The following is a 16,531-nucleotide window of genomic DNA, read 5'->3' as shown; positions in this document are numbered from 1 at the left end:
ATTTCTGGATTGGCTACATGCGATATTCAATCGTCTTGACTGACTATTTTCTCTCTCCTTACAGTTCTCTTCCTGTTTACTCTGCCAATTTTGTGCTACTACTTCTTTGTTATACTCTAATACGCGGAAACTTGTCTATTGAATTTTATTCACCTCGTAGAAAAGTAACAAAGTAAAACTTGCAGACCACGTCCTGACATCACAGGCTTGTAGAAAATGTCAGTCAATGAGAAATAGAACTCGGAGGGTATTATATGCGAAGGATGTGCATGCCACAGCCAGCAACCGGGCTGTGATTCGATGTGCGCACAACCCAGTTAGTATTAAACAGCGAAACATGTATAAAGAGCCATCAACAGCATCAATTTCGCAGAAATCTAAACAGAGTCTCGTGACCACGTCCCACGCGCTCGGATCCGCTTCCCAAACTTGTAGAACAGATATGGAATGGGGATGAGAGCAATGGAAATGAAGCCCAACAGGCTAGCAGCCCAAGGAACACCAAGGTTATGGAACATGGCTTTTGTGAAGAGTGGGAAACAGCCCGCGAATATTGAGCGCAGGAAAGTGTTTGCAGCGATCGCGCTAGCAGAGAATTTTTGGAACGTATCAATGAGGTAGTTGATAGCGGCCTGGAAGATGGTGAAGAAACCAAAGCCCATCATGACTGCGCCGATGTTGGGGCAGATCCAGTGGATGTGTTTTGGACTAGTCCAACCGAAGACGAACATACCGCTCGCGAAGAGCACGGAGCCGATCATCATGGGCGGGAGACGAGCTTCTGGCACGGGGCGATTATTGTTCGCCTTGAAGCGCTTTATGTAGAATTTCTGGTTGGCGAGATTTATTCCTCCGCCCATTAGAATGCCGACTAAGTAGGCGAGGAAGGGGAGGGCACCGACGACTTGGTTCCAGCCGCGGATTTCCTGGAAGACGATTGGGAAGGCAGCCAGGCTGAGATAGAGGATGCCGTAGACAAATGATGCGTAGAGGGCGACGAGGAAGCAGATTGGGGTTGAGAGGAGTTGGAAGGGACGGATGAGGTATTTGTTGCCTATTTCTTTAAGGGTCACATCCCACTCTTCGTGGCGTGCATGGAGGGCCCAGTTGCCGCTTTCGAAGCGCAGTCGCTGTGCCTTGTACACTAGCAGAATTGGTGGGTAGCTCTCGTCGACGAAGAGGAGGTCCATGATTAGGAAGAAAATCATCATGATGCCGGTGATCTGGTAGGTATTAGGTTGGTCTCAATTTCAGCCTCCCGCATGGAAGAAGACTCACATATTCAGTCCAGCGCCATCCCAGATTGCTCTGGACGATGGCACCACCCGCAATCGGCCCAATGACAGGCCCGCCCACTACGGCCATGGCATAGCCTACAATGGCAGCTCCACGCTGCGCGGGAGTCCAGATATCACTCAGCACTCCGCCGGTATTGGTAACCGGGGCCGCGCCAAAAAAGCCCGTAAAGAATCTAGTGATCATGATAGTCTGCACGTCTTTCGCGGTGGCAGTCGCAAACGAAAAGATAGCTGCGAGGAAATATGGTGGTAGAACTGCCGTTTTGCGTCCATAGAGTTCAGACAGAGGCGCCCAGATCAAAGGGCCCAATCCCAAGCCGAACAAAAGTAATGAGGTGCCGAGAGTTGCGACCTCACTCGAGATGCCGAATTCCTCGCTAATCTCTGCCTGTCCGGTCGAGTAGCTGATGTTGTAGTTAGCTTCATGATCTATACACCGTGCAGCAAACAAAAATGGACTCACATTGAACTCGCCCACGTTGATCCTGCAATTGAAATCGATTAGCGGCATTCCCGACATGGCGGACAGCGCACGTACCCATCGTAGTCAATCCATACAACACCGTGGTGATGGCCTTCTTTCTGAAACTCCAGTTCAATGGTCTATAGGGATCATCCGGCCCTTCAAAATCGACAATCACATCAGGACTTGTCTTGGTGTGGGTAAGTGGGTGACTGAATTTCGCTGTTTGGCCAGGCTCTCGACTCCGAATGCGAGAGACTATTGACTGCGTGCGCTGTTCAAAGGCCGAATAACCTGATGCCGCAGTGCTTTGCTTTTCTAACGTTGTGATTTCATCCGCTCCGTCGTCACTGCGACGCGGTTCAATGTCTTCAACATCGCTAGATTTGCTGGTGCAAGAGTCATGTTCTGTACGTTCGACCATTCTCACACATAAGTCGTTGGCCGTATCGCAAGACCACTCGAGCTGGTGTAGAAGGGAAACAAGATATGTGAAGTAGACAAAGTTACGGTGTACAACATAAATGTGGGAAAAATATGTCTCGGAGATAAGAAGTGGGTATGACGGAAGATGTCTCAAGCGGAGATTTACTGTAAGGCTGAGATGGGAAACGGAGTTGGTCCTATTCGATTTTGGTCGGACGTCCGATGGCAAAGGCCGTGTGATCCGAAACCTGGTACCTGCCATGCCGCGTTACCTTTTTCTGGGGGGGGGGGGGATTCAATCGGCATCACCATTGAAGCACCGAGGCCTATGGCTCCAGTCCATGGCTGGATGGGGACATGAGAGCTCGGCTTTGGTGGGGTTGGGGCCGAAGTGCCATCGGACCGACTCCGGTTGGGTCTGTCGGAGCCAATGAAATTCAAAGGCTGGAAAACATTGGCGCATACCTTGTCAATCGGAAGTTGTGGGTACAAGAAGGGTGGAGGTTGAATAATTCAGTTATCCTAGTCTTGTATGTCATACAAGATCGGGCTCAGACAAGAGGAAAAGGAAAAAGAATGTATAGACCTGAAAAAGACCTAAATGAACTTCGTTAAACATGGAACACTAACATCTACTTGTACTCTATACGTGTATGCTAGAAAAGGCATCCAGGGCAAGTATAAACAGAGACGTGCGCAGGGATTGAAACATAATAATCGCCATTAGATGGTAGGATGCATAGCCTCCCATTTATGGACCGCTTCCATCGCCGCAGTAACCTTGAGTCCTACACGAGCGTCGAGCTCGTAGCTGTCCCAGCGAGCAGCATGATCGAGGTTTTCCTTGCACTTGGATACCTGCTTTCTCTCGGTCTCTGAGCGTGTCTTCCCAGATCCCACCGACGCTTCGTCCGACGCCTTGGGGGAAGCAGTAATCCCATGCAGGGCCTGGTATGTGGGGCGCTCCATCCAGAAGTTGGCGGCCATCTCGAAATGCGCCACTGGGTGGACCCAGTCATCCTTTAGGTGGCCCTTAAAGAAAGACTTGTCGTGGCTCAAGACGCGAGTCTGCAGGATATTTTTCGCCTCGTCGTGTCTGTGCAGTGATCGCAAAATGGCAGCCCGAAGAAGCTCCAAGATCGCCTTTTCTTCAATCCCCTCACGAGACCAAGTCTTGTTGTGTTCGCTTTCACACCATTTCAGACGATCTAGGGACTCTTCTAGCTGCTCGCTGGTCATACGACTATGTCCGTTCCAGAAGAAGATCATTTCTTCGATAGGATCAACTCCAATCGCATCCACCAGAGACACCTTCCATTCTTTGGCGCGCGCCTCCCATTTGGCTAGTTTCCGAGTCACAAAGACATCAAATGGTAGTTGTCGGGCCATAAATTTCTTTTTCCCAGCGAATTCGGGTGCCTTCCGCATATATACAGTGGCTTTCTTGGCGTGTTTCTCTGCAAGTTTGGGGTCATGGAGAGATTGCCGAAACAGGGCAACATGGCACGATCCGGCGATGTAGTAATATAACGAACGAGACCACGAGTTAAGGCCCACACACTGAAAAGGATTAGCTTGATGGTTGAAAAATCTCTATAGAACAAACCTTACTTCGATGAATGCCTCAGCGCAGATATCATATCTGTGGAGGAACAGTGCGTTCAAGCTCTTTTCGAACACGCACAGCGCCTCGACCTGCTTGAGAGGGCTCTTTTTGTCCGTGGACAGTAGTTCCAGGGCCTTGCCCAGGTCCTTATTCGCGCCTAGCATCCGCGATTCTTCGATCAGCCAAAGTTGACTGTTGGGGAACCGAGACCGCATCTCCGCCAGCAATGCAGCCAGCCTCTCCTGCGGGTATCCCTCAACGTCGGCTTCGCCAGGAGTTGGGTCGGGCATAATATCACAGTAGCGGACAAAGCCGTTGTAATATCCTAGTAGTGCCAAAGCAGCCATGGCACCGATAAAGTTGTGGAACTTGCTAGCTTGCCAGAGCATTCTCAGCCCTCGTTGCTTGTCGCCGTGGAAGCCAATAATGGAAAGAAGCTTGCTGAATGCCGGTGGAACCATGGATATAAGTAGAAGAAGAATGCCAAAACAGAAGTTGGCACCAGAGTGCACAAAAATATCGATTTCGTTTTTGAAGATGTCCGAGTCAGGATCGTGGTGGATATGCTTTACAGGTGTCGAAGTGGCCGTTGCCACATCTGGAGATACCGCTCGGGGAGAGATTGCCAACCCATTCATTGATGAACTGAGCTCAGTTTGCTCGACGGCAGCCACACTTGCGCCTTTTTTCGATGTAAGACTGGACGAATCCGACTTTGTGTCTGGGCATGCAGCGCTCGAGCTTGAGAGATCAATTGCAGTGGGCAATAGAGCTTTGCGTATATCCCTCTGCTCCATAAACTTTTCTTCCATCTTCATGATAGCGTCCAGTGCGATATAAGCCTTTCTCAGCCGGTAGAATGCTTTGATACTTTCTGTCAAGCTTTCATTCAGTACCCCGACAACCGCACTCATCAATTGAGCGATTGCCTGGCACAACGCATATTCGGTACCGGTGGCATAGATATCGGAGTGAAAGGCATTAGGTGCTTGGGCGTTTTGCTGAGACCGAGTTTGATCGCTGGCTGCGCTGGTTTCTGCTTCATAAAGACGTTCGGATGCTGCAGGATTGTCAGAAATAGTGGCTTTAGAAGATTTACAGGACATCGACCTTGTCGCATAATCTCCTGCTCGAAGCCTAATGTTGCCCGGACGAATGCGACCACGCCTTTAGCTAACTACTCGATCCAGAGTCAGTATCTTAGTATCTTTCCACAAGGTCCGTGCTACGTCATAGCTCATAGTAAAGATAGTGCAGATCGCTCACATTGTGAAAAGACGAAGTGCCCGTTGAGAGACCACTCTCCGCACCATCGACATCATCATTGAGAATCAGAGTTGCCGCTAGTAAGACATGGCATTAGTCGGTGCCTAAATGCCGGACAATCCCCATCGGACATACCTGCCATCGCCTCGTGCACTGCCTCAGAATACCGCGGTTAGCATACTATCAAACAACCACTTTAGGCTCTCCTAGAGTAAAGAACACCACTCACAGTCTTTCAACTCAACCAGTGAGTCCACAGACTGTGCCGGCTTCTTGCCGTACAACCAGGACCCGACTCGCAACATGGCGAAAACCGCTGGCAGTGAGTTTGAAGAATTAAATTTTTTTGGGACACAAACCACGATGGTCTCAAGTATGGGCAATCCGACCAAGCCGAAAAGAGAGAGCACCGGATCAGGAAGAATGTCAATATGTCAACTGTGCGATAACGGAATCACGATGGGACGAGAACATCACTCTTGGGAGGGAATGACAAAGAGAAAAATGAAAACACAAAGAATGAGGAGAAGAGAAGGAGGGAAGGTCGAGTGGGAGGGGAAGAAGTTATCTAACAGCACGTCTAGACTGAGGCTCTCTTCCCATGGATTCTTTTCGCTGGCAGCTCCGAGTGCGGGCAACTCTATTCTTCGATAGCCAATTCCACATCGATCTAGTTATATGACACTTTTTGACACATTACTATCTTCTGATATATGCCCCTTTCCAAGATAACAATTTTTTAAAATCATTTATTTCAGTTCAACCCCAAATTGTACACTGTCTTCCAAGGTTGGCTTCCAAACTTCATCATCGTTATCACCTTATCGCGGTCTTACTAAGTCAAACCTCCGACCTCCGACCTCCGACCTCCGACTTCAAAGCTGCCACTTCCACGTTCACATCCCTATCTACCTTCAATTCTCCTGGTCTCTCACATCTACCACAATGTCAAACCCAACTACTCAGAAGGCGGATACCACAGAGCAGGCCCCGCCACAAGCGAAGCCCCAAGTCTTGGAGGAAGACGATGAGTTTGAGGATTTCCCCGTCGAAGGTATCGACCAAGCACCCAAGCGCTTCCTTAAGCAACGAAACTAACTCTACGACACCCAGACTGGCCCCAAGAAGAAGCCGAGCAGGCAAACGGCTCGACGGCAAATGACGGTAGCGAGCACCTGTGGGAAGAGAGCTGGGATGACGATGATGCGGCGGAGGACTTCTCAAAGCAGCTTCAGTGAGTTCGACTTTCCCTTTTCTATACTTCAAATACCCCTTAACTCTATGTTCCTTGCCTTTAAATTTCCGTTTATCCCTATATCTACACCGCCACCGTTGCTCGCAACCCCCCATCCCACTTTCCGCCACAGCTGTCAGCTTCCCCTCCCTCACCGCACCCACTAACATCGATCACCTCATCTAGGGAAGAATTGAAGAAAGTCGAAGCATCAGCTTAAATCTAGATGAAACCAGACAAGCGCACCAAAAGTAGATAACCCCCGCGTCGGATTTCGGGATAGGTTCATTATCGAGTTGGCTGGCCATTTCATCTCGTACACTATACCCCCCTGTCTTTGGAACCAATGGGAGGGTTCGGAACCATAATTGCCACATGCAGTGGCCGGGAGCTTGTCGGGGAGGAAATGAGATACGGTCCTTTTGACGTTTTAACGATTCATCACTCGGAGCGCAGATCTTGCTTTCGGGATTACTACCATGATGTTTTCTTTGATGTTCCACCAATGACAAAGCTTCTGATTCTGTGTAAGTCTATAGATGATATTCTGTAGCTGGATAAACGGAAGTATTAGTTGGAATTGCGAGATGGAGTTGTTGATGGAAATCGCACGGTTCAATTTAATCGACATGCCACTGTAGCGTTGCTGCCTTACTTCTTCACCGTACGTAGGTCCTCTCGTCTATATACATGAGTTGACCATGGGAAATCTCTCGAGGTCGCGACTAAAGCTTCGGTTTCGTACCTGGGCACAACACTTAGTCATCGGCCCCAAGAGCACACAATGGACGTCTTTTTTTTTAAAAAAAAGAGACTGTTTGTAATTAATAGAAATTCATTGGCTGTGTACATTACAGTTCATAAACATGCGGGACGAAAAGAAAGCCGACGTAAACTCTCCGCTTGGCGCCTAATTTTCATCATTTACTTACTGGACAGAGCAGCAACACCGGGCAGCTCCTTGCCCTCGAGAAGCTCGAGCGAAGCACCGCCACCGGTCGAGACGTGGGAGATCTTATCCTCGACCTTGTACTTGGCGGCCACGGTAGCGGTATCACCACCGCCGATGATGACAATGGAGCCGGACTCGGCAGCCTTGACAGCGGCATCGAGGGTAGCCTCGGTGGCCGCGGCGAAGGGCTTGAGCTCGAAGACACCAGGGGGACCATTCCAGAGGATAGTCTTGGCCTCGGCGATGGTCTTCTGGTAGAGCTTAACACTCTCGGGGCCAACATCCAGACCCATGAAGCCGTCAGGGATACCAGTGGCATCGGTAGCGGCACCAACGGTAGCATCGGCGGAGAACTTATCGGCGGTGACGTAGTCAACGGGGAGGACGATCTCGACGTTGTACTTCTTGGCCTTCTCGACGATCTCACCCACGATCTTGCTGCCAGCCTCGTCGAAGAGACTGTTGCCAATCTTGACATTCTCAAGAGTCTTCTTGAAGGTGAAGGCCATGCCACCAGTGATGATGAGGCTGTTGACCTTGGGAAGGAGGTTGTCGATCAGTTGGATCTTGTCAGAGACCTTGGCACCGCCGAGGATGGCGAGGAAGGGGCGCGCGGGGCTCTCAAGAGCCTTGGCGAAGTACTCCAGCTCCTTCTTCACAAGGAAACCGGCGGCCTTCTGGGGGAGTTCCACGCCGACCATGGAGCTGTGAGCGCGGTGTGCGGTACCGAAAGCATCGTCTGAATTGAGGTTAGAATAAAAGAACGACAAGAAATCGGAACATTATCGTGGGGTTACATACTGACGTAGACGTCACCGAGGGCAGTGAGGCCCTTACGGAACGCATCAACATCGGCCTTGTCGGCCTTGACCTTCTTGCCTTCGGCGTCCTTGGAGCTGCCCTCCTCCTCGGCGTGGAAGCGCAAGTTCTCAAGCAGAATGACCTGGCCATCAGAAGCCTTGTTCACGATCTCCTCAGTCTGGGGACCAACGCAATCCTCAGTGAAGGTGACACTCTTGCCGAGAAGCTTCTCAAGCACGGGAACAACGGGCTTCAAGCTGTACTTGGGATTGACCTTGCCATCGGGGCGACCCAGGTGGGACATGAGCACAACGGCCTTGGCACCATTTTCAATAGCATACTTGATGGTGGGCAGGGCGCCGACGATACGCTGAGGGTTGGTAACGTTCTTGTTCTCATCGAGGGGGACATTGAAGTCAACCTGTTTCAATCAGCGGTTAGGGGCTGCGAGTTGTGAAGTTCAACTAGCTGGAAACTTACCCGGATCAAGACACGCTTGCCCTTGAGGTCGACGTCAGTAACGGGGAGCTTGTTGGAGAGAGACATTGTAGATGGCTAATGGTATGAAGATGGTAAAGGAAGCAAGGAAGGGGGTATAAGAAGGAGAAAGAACTAATCAGGCCACGGTGAGTCGCGATCAGTAAAGAGAGGAGGGGTCAGTTTTGGTGGGGCAGGCCGGTGAAGAGGTAGCAACCATAGCAACCTGGGTACTTATCCATGATGTACTCGATCGCATGATGTACTTGTTTAAATATGATGCCATCAAGTCTTTGCCAGGTATATCTACAAAATTGGTACCCCAGTTCCCCGTACCCGAGGATCCCCGGAGAGCTGATCGGGCTGACGCGGGACTGATGTCAGAGATGCTGTTGATTCAGAGAAGGCCGGGCCATTAAGGTCCTCTTTAGTCTCGGAGTCGGGAGATTCTGGGATTACCTCTACTGGTGTTCATAGCTGTTACATGCTCGGATACTTTCCAATTCCAAATCATGTAAAGCTCCAGGGTTGAAAAGTGGAATTTTCCTGAAGCGTCCCAAGTCAAATCACCAAAAATTGTCAACAGCCGATTTGGCATTCCCAAATGTGCAAAATCTGACCTTTTGAATTGCAAACACTGTCAATGGGCAAATACCATAGCCATGTGCTTGAAAGCCAGACTGATCAACCAGAACGCCCGAGTAGTATGGCAGAAGAAAGAGTGCAATTTATCGCCTTTATAGCCCCAATCGTTATCATGATGTTCGCGTTGAATGGCATTCAATTAGGACTCCTCGGAGGAGTTAGTCAGAGAAAGGTATGCGGTCCACGCAATGCCAACGGTTGAGACGAATGGCTGAGCAAGTCAGTATGGGTCACGTCTCAACAAGGAGGGCCTGCGACACTCACAATCTGAAACTGGATCGGAATGACACGGAAGTTTAAAATCTGCACTGCTGGCCAAAGCACAAAGTTGGCCTTTAGAGTGGGTAGGTAGACATCTCGGAACTTGTGTGTTAGTGCCCGTTTACCACCACCTTCTGCAATTGTCATGTAGGTGAAGAAGCACGCCAGACCTAGAAAAAATCAGTCCAGTCCAAAAAATCCCGAAGTTGCTAGAGGAAGAGCATACCAAATGGCGCAAAGATAAGCTGGTCAAAAGCGACACGTTTGAAAGCAGGAGCCGTTGGATTCTTCTTGGTGAGCGGGAATGCCCTGGACAAGAATCCAAACCACTGGAACTGCACCGGCGCCATGATGAAGCCATAAGCCATGAATCTTGTTAGACGCTCAAAATCGAAGGGCGGCGAGGAGGTCCGGGCAAAGCCCAGTTCCCCTACAGCAGGGGGCTTATTCTTGTCAAAGTCGGGGATCTCTATCGAAAGGAAATCATCGCCGCTTGTCTGAGGCCGGCGGGTCCGGAAGGCCGTAATCAGCTGCGCAACGGTATCGGCAACACCACCAAGCACCTATAACATCCATTTTGTCAACTGTCGGTTCAGAGTTTGGTCTACTTCGCAGTGCTTACAGCGTTGGTGACCATCGTCGTGAGCACTATTTATAGCAATGATGTCAGTCTGCGATCCCTTGAGAACCGGCGGGAAGATGCACACCTGGCCTTTCGGCATAGTAGGTATTAAATTTGGCAGCAAGACGTGCTGCTACTGCCATCTCGACGAGGAAAATGATCGTGTGCAATAAAGGCTAGTGAGAACAGGGTCAGCCTCTGTAAACAGTAACAACATGCCAGACGTCAGTAAGGGGCATCAAACATACCACGCGACCGTAAATGTATCTCTTATTCAGTCCATTCAGGACTTTCCGTTTCGCAGAGCAGATCATGTTAGAAGATTCTGGTGACTGGAGCAGACTGATAGGGAAGGAACCAGGTGCGCCAGTATGACGCAAAGCCCAGGAACACCGAGATGAAGAGCAAAGCTGAGGAGCTGGATATTGAACCCAGTCCCCGAGGTACATAAGAAAATCGTAGACAAGATGACGATATCAAAGGAGATCCTGTCCAAGTTCTTCCTATTAAAGTCATCTGAGTCGATTACCCCGTGATCTCCTTCCACCAATCACATTTATTGAACTTTATTTTACTACATGTTCTACTTAGGTGACTCCGTAGTACTCCACAATTTGCCCTACAACACTTAATGTGAGTTTTGTAACTACTACATTACAGCCCATATTCCAGTAGATTTGAACACTAAAATGTTCTGGCCTTGGGACCATGGCATTTTCGGTTCCGATCCGACCTCGGGTGTGTCGATCATTGTGGATCGCTTGAGGACGATGCGGCTTGGAGCTTCAAGACCTAAAATCAGCTGCTAGAGCGCAGCTACATGGCAGTGAAATGCTACAAAGTGAATATAAGATCGCGTAGAGCCTCAACTAAGAAACGCAATCGCTCGGGCCGAGGATGTTGTCAGCCTCAAGACGAAGATTTTTCTGAAATCAGACCATGTTGTCAAAGATAAGCCTCAATGAAAGCAGCTATAGATTCGTGTTATATATATGTACAGTGTTTGGGCTACTCTTAACTAGAGCGAGGCTGATCATCCGCCAAAATGTCCGGAAGATCTCGGATATCGGTCGTTTCGTTCGTGTTCACATCTATAAGCCGGATTGCCTCCAAATGGAGTGGGCCCGTGGCTAGAGGCAGGAGTTTGAGTTCGGTCGAGTGGCAAGTTCCTGGAAGGAGGGGGCTGACAGAAACGTCAATTTAGAGAAGTAAAAGAAAAGAACGAGGGTTGAAAGTGCTCACCCCACACGAATGTCCGTGCTTAGGCTGATCAGTTGTGCTTCCTGACCAGCTACACTTTTTTGCCTCGCATGCACGACGTTGTCGTCAGCCACCGCCTCGGCCACTTGGTCCTCTTTGCGGCTAGTACTAGATGACGATGAAGGCCGAGCAACCTGTCCTCGTGGGTCTAAGCGTTTCCGCCTGGGAATGGCAATTAACGCAAACTTGCGAGGAATGCTTGATCGATTGACAATGAAAATATCCCAAGAGAAGACAGAGCCCACTTGCACACGAACAGGTCCGGAGAAGGAGATTGTGATACCAACATCTGTTACCGAATATGCTCGTTCTCGTAATGAGCTTCGATGGGAAGGAGCTACACCCACTTGAGTTGACACTGATAGACTAGCAGGGCGGTTGGCCCTTTGCAGCGCTGGACTGGGCCCCCCATAAGTCGGATTGAGGGCGACTGAAAAGTCGACGTTGGCTTTCCATTGCATAGAAATACGTGGCTTGCAATCATCATCCACAAGAATTGTTGCCTCAAGAGATATGTCCAGCGTGCTAACCAAGGCGGTAGATGATGGGTTAGTCTCTGGGCCATACTCCGGTGTAAGTTTATACATGAGAGTCACGTCGTCTCGCGGACGGCACGTAATAGGAAGAGTCAGGCCCGGTGTATCTGACAGCGACTCAATCGTTCCATCGGACAGGTGAAGCTTCGCTTTGTCAAAGGAGACCTCGCAAGCCAGATAAGGGGTGACTTCAAAGTCAAGACTGGCGACAGTCATGGGAATAGCAGTGTAAGAACTCAGCCGAGAGTACCGAATCCTTGCACTTGCGGCGGGCACAACACGAAATGGATGACCATGTTGTTGCTGAATATTGTAAACCGGGGCCTCGTTATGTGTCGTCGGTATAACCCTCAATAGTCTGGAAGCAGGCAGGAAAGGCTCTTTATGGCTGAAGGTTTTGTCGGTTGATAGAGATTGCAGCATATTGGTCGATGCAGGAACTAATGAAGGGAGATAGTCATCCTCCGAGTCCTCTTGGCGGCGAGCGTCAGCTGGATTAAGACTGACAGAGGCAATGAACAAGAGAGAGGGGTGTTGGATTCGAATACGGGGACGCCCTGTCAGCAAATTAGTGATGTTCAGTTCTTGATATCCAACCCCAAAATTCAGTCAACTCACGCAGTATAGTTTCAATGTTCCAAATCAAATATACATGATTCCCCTTGCCTTCATCGGCTTCGAATTCATTGAAGACCACCAGGGGGTCCCGATCTCCTCCAACAATTCCCGAAAAGATTAAATCACGAGTTGGTGTTAGATTCTCACCAACTGATTCTGCTGGATCGACGGCAAAGACATCAAGCTTGACTTCGAGGCGTGGCAGGTGGTGTTTTAGGATCGTTTCTGGGCAATCAGACAGTCTCAAGACGATACGGACGGGCAAAAATTCATCTAATGGCTACTGATGAGTAAGAGGCAACACCTATCGAGCTGTTGGAATTGCATACCAAAGAACAATAGAGACCGTTGAGGGATTGACGAGAGGATAGAGGAGAGATCATCAGCTCCGTCCTTTAGGGCCGAACTCAAAGCGCTCTCAAAATCGAGTATCGGAGCATGAGGCACAACTGTATCAAGAATGGCATGGCGCAATAATTCACCCGGAATCTCTAGACCAGCCATTGCGACAATGGATGTCGCAAAGGATTCAATAAAATGGCTACTTGGAGCTCAGGAGATAACCGATAAGTGTTGATACGGTCGACGCGAGGGGCCAAAAGCGCAAAAGTGCGGAGATCAGTGATGAAGCTCCGTTTTCACTTCTCTTTCGTAGTCTCTTCAACACTCTTCACAATGGATCAAAGCAGCAACCCAGGTTCTGCCATATGGCAGCAGGCGCAAAATTCTGAAGGGCGCGTTTATTATTACAATATCCAGACCAAAGCCACACAATGGACCAAGCCTAAAGAGTTGATGACTCCGGTTGAGGTTTGTATTTGAACTTAGAATGTTACGAGCTTAACTGACTTTTTTGAAGCTCGCTCTCGCAAACCAGCCATGGAAGGAACACACTACAGATGCTGGGCGCAAGTACTGGTACCACGCTGAAACCAAGGAGAGCACATGGGAGATGCCTGCAGTTTACAGAGATGCGCTTGCACAGGCGCCTGCCCCCCAAGCAACCCCCGCGTAAGTACCTTCCCAAATCTACTTAATTCAATGCTGATTTCATTACAGTGCGCCTTCATTCGTTGCGGGTGGAACCTCTTTCTCGCATTCCCAGCAACGTGACCGTGAAGACTTTGACCGAGGTGACCGCGGTGACCGGGGATACGGCGACCGACGAGGTACATACGGGTCATATGAAACAAGCGGCATGGTTGCTGCTCCTGAACACAAGTCGCAGATGGATCCCGATTATCATTCTCTTGAGGAGGCGGAGAGCGCCTTTATGAAGCTGCTCAAACGCCACAATGTGCAGCCCGACTGGACTTGGGAAGATACAATGCGCGCTACAATCAAGGACCCGCAGTACCGGGCTCTCAAAGATCCACGCGACCGCAAGGCGGCATTCGAGAAATACGTGGTCGAGGTTCGTATGCAGGAAAAGGACCGAGCAAAAGAACGATTCGCCAAGCTTCGGGCGGATTTTAATACCATGCTGAAGCGGCACCCTGAAATTAAATTCTACAGCCGCTGGAAAACGATTCGTCCGATCATTGAGGGGGAGACCACATTCAGGTCGACCAAGGAGGAAGGCGAGAGACGCCAGCTTTTCGAAGAGTACATCCTTGAACTCAAAAAGGTTCACGTCGAACAAGAATCCGTCACGCACAAGGCCGCTATGGATGAGCTGATGAAACTTTTGGGCTCACTTAATCTGGAGCCTTACACGCGCTGGTCCGAGGCTCATGCTATTATTCAGTCTGATAGCAAGTTCCAAGGCGACGACAAGTTCAAAACTTTGAGCAAGTGCGACATTTTAACTGCATTCGAAAATCATATCAAGTCTCTGGAGCGGGCCTTCAACGACGCTCGCCAGCAGCACAAGGCAGCCAGAGCCAGAAAGGAGCGTAAGAACCGAGAGCAGTTTGTCGCCCTCCTTAAGGAGCTCAAGTCTCAAGGTAAGATCAAGGCGGGCGCCAAGTGGATGAATATCTGCCCGATCATAAATGATGACCCCAGATACCATGGCATCCTGGGCCAGCCTGGTTCGACCCCTCTTGATTTGTTCTGGGATATGGTGGAAGAAGAAGAGCGCGCTTTGCGTGGACCTCGGAACGACGTTCTAGACGTTCTAGATGTAAGTTCTCTTGGAGCGAATCGAATCGTTGATCATGCATACTAACAAATAATTCCAGGACAAGCGATTTGAAGTTACGACTGAAACTACATTTGATGAATTTAATTCTATCATGTCCAGCGATCGCCGCACCTCCAAGATCGACCCTGAGATCCTCAACCTCATCTTCCAACGCATTCAAGAAAAGGCGATCCGTCGCACAGAGGATGAAAAGCACGCCGCCGATCGTCAACAGCGCCGCGCCGTGGACGCACTGCGCTCACGTATCAAGCGCCTAGAGCCGCCTGTCAGGGTCACCGACACCTGGGCTGAAATTCAACCTCGCCTTGAGAAATACGAAGAATACAAGGCCCTGGAGTCCGATGAGCTTCGGGAGTCTGCCTTTGAAAAAGCAATTCGCCGCCTGAAAGAAAGAGACGAGGATGCAGACAGGGATCGCGAAGCACACTCCCAAAGCCGTGGAAGTCGGCGGGACTACGACCGTGGCGATCGTGAGTACCGCAGTGGACGAGGAGAACGACGAGGACCCAGCGGCCAGTCCAACCGCACCCCCGAAATGGATGCATACGAAGCAGATCGTCGCAAGGCACAGGCCGACCGCGAACGAACTTACCGCAAGGTCAGCGGTATCTCCCCATCTCGTGACCGTCGCGACGAACGTGGAGACCGTGACCGTTATCGTAGCCGGGACCGTGACTTTGACCGACCCCGTACTAGAGACCCAGATCGACGTGAAGACGAACGGGAGCGCTTGTATCGCACTCGTGGTGATCCCCGTGGAGGCCGCGATGAGCTTGACTACGGTGGTGGTACTGGTGGTGTTGACAGTCGTAGTGTGGCCAGTGGTGACCGCCGACGCCGACGTGACAGTGATACCGAGAGCGTGGCTAGCCGGTCTGCCAAGCGTTACCGACGTGATAGCCGTGAGCGAGAGCGCAGCAAGGGTCCTAGAGTGCCCCGACGTGAACGCTCTGCTATTCCGGAAGAAGAACCCGAGGATGCGAAGAAGGACGAGAAGGCCATTCACTCTGGCAGCGAGGAAGGAGAGATTGAAGAGGAGTAGATGGGAATGGACATTCTCATTCACACTTGACCTCATGTGCAAGTTATCTCTGCCCTTCAAAATTCGTGTAGGATATTGAGCTTAATCCATTGCAACCTCATTTGCTTTCTTCAAGGCCTAGTAACTCCCTCTATACACTATCTCGACTTGCATACAGCTCGAGCTCACCCTTATGCTTGGTCCAAAGTTGCGTCTCAACCATTCTAGTCTCCCATAATACCACTCCACAGCTGCACTAATTGCACTTTTGCAGCTGCGGCCGTTTATCAATCAAACATTTTACTAGCAACCTCTTCAAGGTTGTATGTCTTCCAATCATTCTTGCCTCATAGGCCCACTTTCTCATTGACATATCCTTCCAACTACCCTCATGAACTACTCTTCGGTCAAAGAAATTGCAGCCCTACATGTGTACCAAAGAACACTCCCCCCGTGGATCTCATGTGTGACAGACTTCACATCTCACCTGAGAATTGCCATCTAACCTAACTCATGAATTCAAGACTTGTACAGGGTAATATGATAAATCCAGGGATGCAGAGGGGTTGAAAACATGCCACACAGAACCTTGCAAGATGTTGGCTTCTTGCAGTTTAAAAGCAAGCAAACTCCACAGGTCTTTATGTCCCAACACCAATTCATTTGAATTAAGAAGAGAGGCAATTCTAGGGCCCTCATGGCTCTCAACATAAATAGTTTCAAGGTGGGTTCAAGTCCTTGCCTTGCTACTGCTTGGATCCATCTTTGAGGTAGTATACATTGATGTGTTTACCATATAGGGCTGATCTAAGGCTAAGGTGGCTATCTTCTCTGGTCTCTACCCTATGTCTTTCGTCCTCTTTGTCTCCTTTCACTCCACTTTCTCCCCTATTGGACTC

The 16,531-nt window shown here is 49.9% G+C and overlaps 7 protein-coding genes across 7 annotated transcripts; 2 read left to right on the top strand and 5 right to left on the bottom strand.

The window, feature by feature from the left end:
• Window positions 1-377: 377 nt before the first annotated feature.
• Pdw03_1598 (MFS multidrug transporter, putative) lies at window positions 378-2,185 on the bottom strand (the record flags this gene model as incomplete). Its single annotated transcript, XM_014683136.1, has 4 exons — window positions 378-1,223; window positions 1,279-1,702; window positions 1,762-1,783; window positions 1,837-2,185. The coding sequence occupies 4 exons, from the start codon at window positions 2,183-2,185 to the stop codon at window positions 378-380; spliced, it is 1,641 nt and encodes a 546-aa protein (XP_014538622.1).
• Window positions 2,186-2,910: 725 nt separating this feature from the next.
• Window positions 2,911-5,364, bottom strand: Pdw03_1597 (Outer membrane protein, IML2, mitochondrial/Tetratricopeptide repeat protein 39; the record flags this gene model as incomplete). The annotated part of the gene is made up of 6 exons (XM_014683137.1): window positions 2,911-3,747; window positions 3,799-4,853; window positions 4,904-4,970; window positions 5,060-5,136; window positions 5,195-5,212; window positions 5,289-5,364. The coding sequence occupies 6 exons, from the start codon at window positions 5,362-5,364 to the stop codon at window positions 2,911-2,913; spliced, it is 2,130 nt and encodes a 709-aa protein (XP_014538623.1).
• A 640-nt stretch (window positions 5,365-6,004) lies between these two features.
• Window positions 6,005-6,513, top strand: Pdw03_1596 (DSS1/SEM1; the record flags this gene model as incomplete). Its single annotated transcript, XM_014683138.2, has 3 exons — window positions 6,005-6,113; window positions 6,173-6,293; window positions 6,480-6,513. The coding sequence occupies 3 exons, from the start codon at window positions 6,005-6,007 to the stop codon at window positions 6,511-6,513; spliced, it is 264 nt and encodes an 87-aa protein (XP_014538624.2).
• Window positions 6,514-7,018: 505 nt separating this feature from the next.
• On the bottom strand, window positions 7,019-8,592 carry Pdw03_1595 (Phosphoglycerate kinase; the record flags this gene model as incomplete). The annotated part of the gene is made up of 4 exons (XM_014683139.2): window positions 7,019-7,038; window positions 7,226-7,984; window positions 8,047-8,467; window positions 8,527-8,592. The coding sequence occupies 4 exons, from the start codon at window positions 8,590-8,592 to the stop codon at window positions 7,019-7,021; spliced, it is 1,266 nt and encodes a 421-aa protein (XP_014538625.2).
• A 715-nt stretch (window positions 8,593-9,307) lies between these two features.
• Window positions 9,308-10,365, bottom strand: Pdw03_1594 (Mpv17/PMP22; the record flags this gene model as incomplete). The annotated part of the gene is made up of 6 exons (XM_014683140.1): window positions 9,308-9,379; window positions 9,433-9,599; window positions 9,656-9,992; window positions 10,052-10,077; window positions 10,137-10,227; window positions 10,300-10,365. 6 exons carry the CDS (start codon window positions 10,363-10,365, stop codon window positions 9,308-9,310), a joined length of 759 nt encoding a protein of 252 aa, XP_014538626.1.
• Window positions 10,366-11,065: 700 nt separating this feature from the next.
• On the bottom strand, window positions 11,066-12,969 carry Pdw03_1593 (TRAPP II complex, Trs65; the record flags this gene model as incomplete). The annotated part of the gene is made up of 4 exons (XM_066099945.1): window positions 11,066-11,234; window positions 11,294-12,404; window positions 12,466-12,738; window positions 12,795-12,969. The coding sequence occupies 4 exons, from the start codon at window positions 12,967-12,969 to the stop codon at window positions 11,066-11,068; spliced, it is 1,728 nt and encodes a 575-aa protein (XP_065957672.1).
• Window positions 12,970-13,140: 171 nt separating this feature from the next.
• Window positions 13,141-15,653, top strand: Pdw03_1592 (Formin binding protein (FNB3), putative; the record flags this gene model as incomplete). Its single annotated transcript, XM_014683142.1, has 4 exons — window positions 13,141-13,275; window positions 13,325-13,476; window positions 13,525-14,590; window positions 14,649-15,653. The coding sequence occupies 4 exons, from the start codon at window positions 13,141-13,143 to the stop codon at window positions 15,651-15,653; spliced, it is 2,358 nt and encodes a 785-aa protein (XP_014538628.1).
• Between the last annotated feature and the right edge of the window lie 878 nt (window positions 15,654-16,531).

This window comes from Penicillium digitatum, chromosome 5 (assembly GCF_016767815.1).
Source record: "Penicillium digitatum chromosome 5, complete sequence".
NCBI classification, from domain to species: Eukaryota; Fungi; Ascomycota; class Eurotiomycetes; order Eurotiales; family Aspergillaceae; genus Penicillium; species Penicillium digitatum.
This window is presented reverse-complemented; position numbering and strand designations above follow the sequence as displayed.